Source organism: Dermacentor albipictus, chromosome 1 (genome assembly GCF_038994185.2).
Source record: "Dermacentor albipictus isolate Rhodes 1998 colony chromosome 1, USDA_Dalb.pri_finalv2, whole genome shotgun sequence".
Taxonomy (NCBI): domain Eukaryota; kingdom Metazoa; phylum Arthropoda; class Arachnida; order Ixodida; family Ixodidae; genus Dermacentor; species Dermacentor albipictus.
Window position 1 is genome coordinate 490,891,074 of NC_091821.1, and position 10,691 is coordinate 490,901,764.

General features: G+C 43.9%; 1 protein-coding gene across 2 annotated transcripts in view; it reads right to left on the reverse strand.

Moving 5' to 3' along the window:
- The window catches only part of LOC135912923 (uncharacterized), an 89,333-nt gene extending 81,719 nt beyond the window's left edge, over positions 1-7,614 (reverse strand). For both annotated transcript variants that reach the window (XR_010567831.1, XM_065445540.1), the window contains exon 1: positions 7,453-7,614. Coding sequence is in view for 1 of the 2 variants with exons in the window: in XM_065445540.1 (XP_065301612.1) it covers positions 7,453-7,531 (79 nt within the window). In the remaining variant the exon portion in view is untranslated. The remainder of the gene's footprint in view (positions 1-7,452) is intronic.
- Between the last annotated feature and the right edge of the window lie 3,077 nt (positions 7,615-10,691).

Here is a 10,691-nt window from a genome sequence, read left to right on the forward strand (position 1 = left end):
CCGAAGACACCCTTGGTATAACAGGGAGATAATTCAGCTCACTCGTCGCATTAAGCGGCTGCGTAAGCGAAGCCGTTCCGAGTGTAAGAACAATGCTTCTTTATTCAACACGTTGAAGTCTAAATTAAGAGCGAAAATGCAAGAGGCTAAGAGCTTTTACTTTAATAATACATTGGCTACATTTATGAAAAAAAAACCATCTAGGTTCTGGAGATCGATTAGTCCTGCATCGTCTCTACCTTCTTCCTTTATTGTTAATGACCAATCCTGCTCCCAATCTGAAACTATAGCCAACGCCTTCAACAACTTCTTCGAATCGGTTTTTTCTACCGATAATGGCACCAATCCCCCATTTTCCGTGTGCCGCAATCTGCCCTCTCTTCCAAATCCTGATGTAACCTCCTCTGGAGTACATAACCTCATATTAAAACTTGATGTAACGAAAAGCCCAGGCCCAGACGGCATTCCAAATATGTTCCTAAAGAGGTACTCGGAATGGTGCGCAAGCTATCTGACTATAATATTTAAAAAATCAATAGACTCTACAACAGTTCCCCGGCTGTGGAAATTGGCTAATGTCGTGCCCGTATTCAAATCGGGAAACAAACAAATAATACCGAATTATAGGCCAATATCTTTACTTTCCACCAGCTCGAAACTCTTGGAGCACATTATTCACAAGCACATTGTGGAATACCTAAATGCCAACAATATTCTTTCCCAATCGCAGCACGGTTTTCGTGCTGGCTATTCCACTGTTACGCAGTTGCTTGAATTTACGCATGACATTGCTTCTAACCTTAACAGCCGAGGACAGCTTGATGCCATATTTATTGACTATTCTAAGGCCTTCGATTTGGTTTGCCATGCTAAGCTTTTAGTTAAACTTCGTACATATTTTGGTGACAGCAAGCTGGTTGATTGGATAGCTGATTACTTATGGTCGCGCTCTCAGTTTGTTACGTATAACTACGCGAAGTCGTCAGAGGTACAGATTACATCTGGGGTGCCGCAAGGCTCGGTGCTGGGGCCGCTTTTGTTCATTATTTTCATAAATGACGTAGCAGAAATCATTGGCGATACTCAAGTTAAACTTAGAATGTATGCAGACGACTGCGTAATTTACAACACCATCTCTGATGCTCATGATCAGGTTGCGCTAAATAACGTTTTTTCATTGTTTTGTAACTGGAGTGAAACCTGGCAAATGTCTATTAACCTAAAGAAGACTGTGGCAATGACCTTTTCAAACAAGAAACAACCCCTTTCTTTTACTTATACTAATGACGGGGTCGGACTAATACATGTTACGGAGTTCAAGTACCTCGGTGTAACTCTAGCGTCAAATTTAAAATGGCGCAAGCATGTTGAAATGATCTGCAATAAGGCTCGTCGAAAACTTTGGTATCTCCAGCGCACGTTAAGCAACTCAACAAGAGAGAGAGGTAGTTTAATGAATGGAAAATGTAGAGAGGTCGGCCGGATATTGGAGCATCTGGCCTGCTACTCTACGTAAGGGAAGGGGAAGAGGGGAAGAAAAAGGGTCACAATGGGGGATGATAATGGGAGGAACGAGGTGAATGACACATTACACAACTGATATCACAGGCGTGAGTCCAGGCCCGTCTCAACTCAACAAGAGAATGCAAATTGACTGCGTACAAAACTTTGGTCAGGCCCATACTAGAATATGCATCGGTTGTTTGGTCACCTCACCTCAAGCACGACATAGCTATGATAGAATCTGTCCAAAAAAAGCAATCCGGTTCATTTTTTGTCGCTATGACCGGCAATTCTCGCCTACTTCGCATGCACACGTGTTAACGTTGCAATCTCTCGAACATCGGCGTAATTCTGATCGCGTTATCCTTCTTCATAAGATAGTTCACACCGGCTTGAGTGTTGTGGCGCCGATTTCTTTTGTTGCAGCTTCTGCACGCTGTACTCGACGATCTGATCCCCTGAACATTGTGCCCTTCAGGTCAAATATTGATTCTTTTAAGTTTTCTTTCTTTCCACGGACGGTGGATTTATGGAATAAACTTGATGGGTCTCTGCGCAGACTCGGTACTGAGGATTTTGAAAAAGAATTACGTAATTATGTATTCTGGTAATGTTTTCTAGTATTCTGGTGAATTTTGTTAAAAGTACTTGAAATTGTATTTTTTTTATTGTTACTCTGTACTCACTCCTGCTATGTCTCAGAAACTGAGACAGCAGTATTTGTAAATAAAATAAATAAAATAAAATAAATATCATTACTAACATGGATGAGATAGTTCAAGTGGCTAAGGAGTTCTATAGAGATTTATACAGTACCAGCGGCACCCACGACGGTAATGGAAGAGAGAATAGTCTAGAAGAATTTGAAATACCACAGGTAATGCCGGAAGAAGTAAAGAAAGCCTTAGGAGCTATGCAAAGGGGCAAGGTAGCTGGGGAGGATCAGGTAACAGCAGATTTGTTGAAGGATGGTGGGCAGATATTTCTTGAAAAACTGAGAACCCCGTATACGCAATGCCTCATGACTTCGAGCGTACCAGATTCTTAGAACAACACTAAAATAATCCTAATCCATAAGAAAGGGGACGCCAAAGACTTGAAAAATTATCCGTTGCTTACAAAGTATTTACTAAGGTAATAGCAACCAGAATCAGGCATGCCTTAGACTTCTGTCAACCAAAGGACCAGGCAGGATTCCGTAAAGGCTACTCAAGAGTAGGCCATATTCACACTATCAATCAGGTGATAGAGAAATGTGTGGAATATAAGCAACCCTTATATATAGCTTTCATTGATTACGAGAAAGCTTTTGATTCAGTCGAAACCTCAGCAGTCATGGAGGCATTACGGAATGAGGCTGTAGACGAGCCGTATGCAAAAATACTGAAAAATATCTATAGCGGCTTCACAGCCACCATAGCCCTCCACAAAGAAAGCAACAAAATTCCAAAGAATAAAGGCATCAGGCAGGGAGATACGATCTTTCCTATGCTATTCACACCGTTTTTACAGGAGTTAATGGAGAATACCTTAGTAACTTGCGATTCGCTGATGATATTGCCTTGCTTAGTAACTCACGGGACCAACTGCAGTGCATGCTCACTGACCTGGAGAGGCAAAGGAGAAAGGTGTGTCTAAAAATAAATCTACAGAAAACTAAAGTAATGTTCAACAGTCTCCGAAGAGAACAGCAGTTTACAATAGGTAGCGAGGCACTGGAAGTGGTAAGGGAATACATCTACTTAGGACAGGTAGTGGCTGCGGATCCGGATCGTGAGACTGAAATAATCCGAAGAATAAGAATGGGCTGAGGTGCGTTTGGCAGGCATTCTCAGATCATGAATAGCAGGTTGCCATTATGCCTCAAGAAAAAAGTATATAATAGCTGTGTCTTACCAGTACTCGAGTACGGGGCAGAGACATGGAGGCTTACGAAAAGGGTTCTACTTAAATTGAGGATGACGCAAGGGGCTATGGAAGAAAAAAGGATAGCTGTAACGTTAAGGGATAAGAAAAGAGCAGATTGGGTGAGGGAACGAACGCGAGGTAATGACATCTAATTGAAATCAAGAAAAATAAATGGCATGGGCAGGACATGTAATGAGGAGGGAAGATAACCGGTGGTCATTAAGGGTTACGCACTGGATTCCAAGGGAAGGGAAGCGTAGCAGGGGGCGGCAGAAAGTTAGGTGGGCGGATGAGATTAGGAAGTTTGTAGAAATGTCATGGCCACAATTAGTACATAACCGGGGTAGTTGGAGAAGTATGGGAAAGGCCTTTGCCCTGCAGTGGGCGTAACCAGGCTGCTGCTGCTGCTGCTGCGGCTGATGATGATGATGATACACAAACAGAGGGCATGGAAAGTTGTCGGTGCCAGGACATATGTCCAGACCAGGACAAGATGTTCAACTGCCGATCTTTCTGCCGGAAAATCCCGTAAGGGTTTCCTTAGAACGTTCGTTCTTCATTACTGAGTGTATGAGAATATCTCGCTTTCAATATGCAGTAAAAAATCTGACTTTGAGGTATGCAAAAATTTGGCAACGGAGCTAATTAGCGTAGTATTATATAATGGTTAAACGTCGTTTAATATGAGGCGAAGTGAAGCCATGTCGCTTCGTGGGACGGCTTTGATCACAGCAGTCATCGACGCTGTAAACGAGGTTGTCTCTGAGCGCAGTATCGTGATCGTCGTGTCACTGCTTTTTTAGGTGTTCTTGTATTCTTACCACTGTGCTTGTAACTGAGTCTCCAGACTGTGAGTTGTGCAATGTTAATGAGACTATAGGTCATGTGCTTTGTGACTGCCCTAAGTACGTGGAAGGGCGTAAATGACCTTTCGTGTCTTCACAGCCCCCCGCTGTCGGAGGACGTTATTTTAGGCCCTTGGCCAGACGCTCAATCGAGTTTCAAGGCCATCCAGCCGTTACTGAACTTTTTAGAAAGTAGGGCCTGGACTGTAGGCTCTGAACATGCCAGATCGCTTACCATATGTTTTACATCCTCCGTCTCTCGTCACCCTTCCTGCGCCTCTTTCTACCCTCTTTCTTTCCATCTTGCCCCAACGCCGAGTAGCTGGCTAGAGGAACGTAGACCTCAGGCCGACCTCTCTGCATTTCGTATCATTAGGCTTCTCTCTCTCTCTGTAACTATCTTGCTCAGTAATTGATTCAAATATACGAAAAGTGCCTAAGCCTGTGTTTCCAAGCATTTTTCAAGTTCTAGAAGTTGCGCTGCCAGTTGGCATGCTTCATGAATCTATAATATTTGAATAAGGTCGAGTGTGCTCCGCTAGAATGCGTATTCATACCCACGCTGTGGTGCCACTTGGTGTATAGGCTTTCAGAAAGCACTAGACTAAAATTAGAACTTTGATTGATATCTTGGTGCCCTACTGACAACCTTGTTTGTGCTTATTTTATGTTTCCCCTGTAGCCACTGAATGCTTCCTATCGTTTGGATGCTTTCCAGACATGTCATTAAGCTCTCAGGGGCTGCGTGAAATGGCAGCAGGGTGAATGGCACATGGTCAAGAATGGATGAAGTCCTCCTCCCGTAGAAAAGAAAAAAGAAAAGCTTAATGTTTTGCATGCAGTGCAGCATTCTGTCTTACGACACTCAGAGATGTGAAGCAACAGAGAATAAACTCGTGCTCATTACCTTTATTCCTTTCTTCTTTAACCTAGAAGAGATACGTAAAATATTCATACCGCATATAAAAATGAATAAATGCGGAACTTGATAAAAGCCAATTATTCAATTATTTATTTATTTAATATATAATTATTTATTTATATATTTATTTTTAAGCATTAGGTTCGCGTCACCTTTTACGAAAGTTGAAACTTATGTTCCTGGAGTCAGTTGGACCATAACAGACAACTAAAAACACCCGTGACGTACGCTTGTAATACCGCGAATGCACATGAGGACCTACCATACAAAATTACAGCATCATCTGCTGTATGTCATTGTTACAGCTTTAAAGCAAGTAATTACCTATTTTACCGCAAGAACATAGGTACACAGGCAGTTTCGCCACGTATGTATACGGGGTTGTTGCTTTCCGCCTCTACACGTAACATACTAGCACGTTGGTACCGTGCCAGTCAGCAACAGTAAGCGGCTTAAGCAAATTCGGCAGAACCCATTTCACTATTACTGCCGACGGAAATGGGATAACATTGAATCAACATAGCGGCACAACGTATTGCCACCATCGAAAACGAGTTATGTGGGAGGTGTGTACTGCAGTAGGACTCCTTTTCCGCTCTTGTCTAAGAACGCTCGGAGCCATATAACGGCACAACCGCGAAGCCTGCGTATGGCCTCCGAAGTGTAAGGGGCGCCGGTGTGTGCGAAAGCTCAAAAACGCCTGATGCAGTAACCGTACTCCTCTGTCTCTCGTCTTTCTGGACACTCCAAGACATCTAGCGGCACTGCCGAGAAGTCCGCGCGTGTCCTCCGAGAGGGGAAGCACGGCGCGCCGTTGCCTGTGAATGCTCAGCATCGTTCTCCCACTTTCCGCATACTCGGTGAGACATATTCAGTGACTTATGCTGGCGAGAGATTTATTGAAGAGCGGTACATACCCTCAGTATTCCTGGCTCCACTCGTTTAGGCGTAAGCGAGAAAGTGTTTAATTGAAAAGTGGCACATACCCAGTGTATTTGTGGCGCAGCCTGTTGAGGCGTCGGTTTGCAGCGCTTGATGAACCATTGTGATGTGGCTTTGATCCCGCGCAACATCGAGCAAATTTAAGGAATATATTTTTTTTGTATTTGCAGCACATTCCCAGTGGCACATAGCTAGCTACTCAAGTTGATGTTTAAGACCTTCATTGAAGAGCAGCACACACAGAGGGGCACATATCTAGTGTTCCAAGTCGGCGTCCAGGAGTTTCTAGGAGCAGCGGTACCTGCCCAGTCCCCCACATCTACATTAACCCAGGTTGGCGTCAGAGGCTCGTAGAAGACCGGCACGTATGTAGACATTTTTACATACTGAGTGACCCAACACGTTCCAAAGTTACGTTCTGAACCATATTCCTTCAACACAGCAACCCGATGAGCTCCCCATTCTACCAAGAAATACCCAGTGAGCCAGCCAGGCGGAAATACGGTAAGCCACAAAATTTTTCCGAACACGAAATCTGAGAAAAAGCTGAATGCCTCCGCAACCTCACAACGCAGCATAATATTAGCATTTGCAGCCTCTAGTTAAATTAAATTATGGGAGTTTAAGTGCCAAAACCACTTTGTGATTATGAGGCACGCCGTAGTGAAGGACACCGGAAATTTCGACCACCTGGGATTCTTTAACGTGCGCCCAAATTTATGTGCACGGTTGTTCGCGCATTTCGTCACCATCGCCATGCCGCCGCCGGGGCCAGGATTAAATCCCGCGACCTCGTGTTTAGCAGCCTAACACAATAGCCACTAAGCAACCACGGTGGCTGATTTACAGCGTCTACCAGTATACGTATGTTCCGTTTCACTGGCTACTATTAGAGGCTGCTAGTAAATCGAACGTTTTCTGAGATCCCGTAGTCTGTAAACTTTTGTAGTTGACTGTGCATACAAATATATATGATAGATAGGTAGCCTCGGAAAGTGCGCATAGTATCTTACTAGTGATAACGCATTCAAACGACTGCGTCCCTGAGCTATCTGGTGGTCTGAGGTGAAGGATAAGGAAAGGGGGAGCCTCAGACGTTAAAATAAAATCCTGGAGTTGTTTACATGCTAAAAACGGGATCTGATTATGAAGCAAGCAGTAGTGGGGCACTGCAGGTATAATGTTGATCACCTGCGGTTCTTCAACGGGCGCCTAAACATATGTACGCGAGCGTCTGAATGCGTTCGCATTCTTAGTTCATTTCGCGCACTTTCCTGGGGCAAAGCATCAATGTGGGTTTTTCTGGGCATGATCGCATTGTTTCGCACTCACCAAAGGACAGCTCCGGCACCATGATGTCCGTGGATCCAAACTGCCGCCTCTCGGGCATAGGGAAGTCTCGATGTTCCATTTTCAATGCGATGTGTTGAGAGAGGGATTTAAACAGAACTGGGTCGCTTTCATGGAGCCCGCTTTCATGGAGCCCGCGTTCAGACTGAATGCGATATGTGAACGGAGAGGGCCGTCGGAAGCCGCTATCGGTAAGCGCCGCCGGACGTGATAACGTCTAGTGTGCTAATCGCAAAGAACTCGTATTCTGCTTCTATGCATTGACGATAGCGGAAGAGCCAAGGCACGTCCTTGTTTACAGTTGCCGCTTGCACAGCCTTCCGCCAATCTTTCACAATTGGTTCTCATTTGTTTCGTTTTTTTCCCCCTAGCATATGAAAGCAAACCTGTTTCTTTTTCCTTTTTATTTTCGTATCCATGTTTGAGCGGACAAAAAGAAACGATATGCAGGTACCTATGCCAAGGGAACCAGGTACCTATGCCAAAAACTTATGCCAAGGGAACCTGAGCATTGTTTTTCTACGTAATTATTTTCAGGATTATACTGAGGTTTGCAATATAATAAATGTAACTGAATCCAGCGCTATTAGTTCCAAAGCCGCTATGGCATTATGAGGCACGCCGTAGTAATTTTCACCCCTTGATATTCTCTCATGTGTACCTAATAAGCAATACACGAGCGTTTTTGCATTGCCTACCCGTGGGAACGTGGCCACCATGGTCGGTGCCCTACCAGCGACCTCGAACTCTGCAGCGCAACACCATAACCACTGGCCATATCGGTGGGTGTTATTAGCTTGGCATGCGGCGCAGAAAAATGTGCGACAGGCATGCCCTCCTCAAGTCCCACACGACGAGGCTACACTTAAAGGCTTAGAGAAAAGCTTTATGTAAATGCAAAGCGTACATACACGTACAGTCAGTCGCGTTCTGTACGGGCCTCAACCCCGTTCCCATGGTCAATTGAGCTCCAAGACTGCACGGCGGCGCCGGCATACAAAAAATTGGTTGAATACATTACCAGTAATTGGAACCGTGTTTCGTTGTGAAATGTTTTGTATGTCAGCGCCGCCAAGCAGTCGTGGAGCCCCTCCGGCCATCAGGAACCTCACACTGAGCGCGACTGTACATGCACATACACACGCACAGAAACCTACGAGAAGACCGGTTGCCACTGGTGGAAGTATTTTTTTTAATGGCGCATCATATCCACCTTAAGGCTTTGCACCCTTTGAACCTTCTCTGAGTACTTGTCTGCCAGAAATCACTAACCAAACTTCACTAATATTAAGAGGAAGCTTTAGCTAGAGTGCTCTTATCTAAAGTGCATGGGTAAGGAGAAATTGTTTTTTCTCGACAACCACTACCCTAACATTTATGAGGCTTGCCGCGTATAAAAGAAAAAAGAAAGATCAAATCTAGTGCCTGTTCGAAGGACATCTTTGATTTTGGTTTGAGTTTTATTTGAAAAAACTGTTTAAAAAACTTTTCAGAAAAGAAGACTATCCTCTTTACAACTATAACTCAGCAACAACAAATAATAGCATCACACTTCTGTCAATTCCACATCATAGTACATCTATAGCAGACAAACTTGTATTATACATGGTACATGAATACTTTGTTTAGTGCAAAAAAGACAGACACAAGAAAGACGACAGGACAAGGCGCCTTGTCCTGTCATCTTTCTTGTGTCTGTCGTTTTTGCGGTAAACGAAGTATTCATGGATTCGCACCAACTAGCCCGCCAACACATTGTGCTATACATGGTACTTCGGCGCACCACTAATATGGAAGTAGGACTTCTGCAAATGCTTTTTAAATATTTTAACAAACTCAGGTAATCCCATTAAAATCGACCCAGTGGTTATTTCAGGAAAGCATTCTTGCGTTTTACTTGTATTTAAATAGCAGAATTGGAGTAGGGTCCAAGGTAAAGCTTCTTTTCCAGGACAATTCTTAACAGCACTTCACACTCATTACTTTTCTGTCAGAAGTTAAGCTATGCAACGCTTCTAATTGCAAACCACTTGTGACCTGAAAGAGCGGGGAGCCCAGCGATAAAGGAAACGCAAGAAAGGCAGATGATGATTATTGTTGGTCTACAGATAAGTCGCAAGGCGTGAAAAATGTTTTTGAAAGTGTATATTTGGGGAACAACAAGAGGAAACCACAGAATTCTGAAGGAGGCATCTCGATAATTAGAAATGCGTATTGGCATCTAACATGCATAGTAGCAGAAAAGGAAGTGTCAAAGCAAAAAACAAAAATCCTAAACGGTTCTCAAAAAGTGCTTCTGCGTCGCCATACATGGCAAGTTTTCCTCCTGAAAAAAGCCACATAGATAAATCAAGCAGAAAAACTAAACTCAGGGTTGCAATGTTGGACATTATGATTACGCACTGTGCCTACGGGTGAGTCATCTCGACAACGAAACAGTTAGCCCAGCGAACGTCCAAAACAATGACAGATAAACACACAAGTGCCCCGTGGTCGCTCATGTGTATGGAGGCCAGATGCGGTGAGGAGGTCGAAGCAATGTTGCTTCGTTAAAAAGTATAAACGGCGTTTAGAGCTATATGCAAAAAAAAAACGTGTTACACATTGTGTCGCACTTTTAAGAGGTCCCGGATTCACGATTTTGACCACGTTCAAGAGATTGCGAAGTGTTGTGTGCGAGGTCGCTCGGCACATGCCGTGCCTCTTGAAGGAGCGTAGTGTAGCTGGCGGTGGTCCATGTATATGTGTGTGTGTATATATATATATATATATATATATATATATATATATATATATATATATATACATATATATATATATATATATATATATATATATATATAATCGCAAACTTCCCACTTAACCACACTATTTTCCCTTTGACAATGCTGATACCTCCATATTAATAATATTATGAGACCTGGGGTCGCCAAAAAACGAGTCTCTACAGGAGAAGGCACCTGCCACGATACTCCTAATCTTGCTTCAACAAACAGATTAGCTATCTAGGCTGTACAGTATTTTCTCGTGCGCAGCAACTTCCTAAATGTGGCAGTTTCGGACGAAGGCAAAGCACTGAAAGCGACAGTGACGTTTAGCGTCGTCCTCGAGGTATGGCGCGGTTTTGAACACAATGCGGAGGCGACATGGCGTGACAAAACCCGCGATACAGCAGTTGCAGCGCAGCAGTAACTGCTGCGTGCGCGTGCAGTCGATAGCAG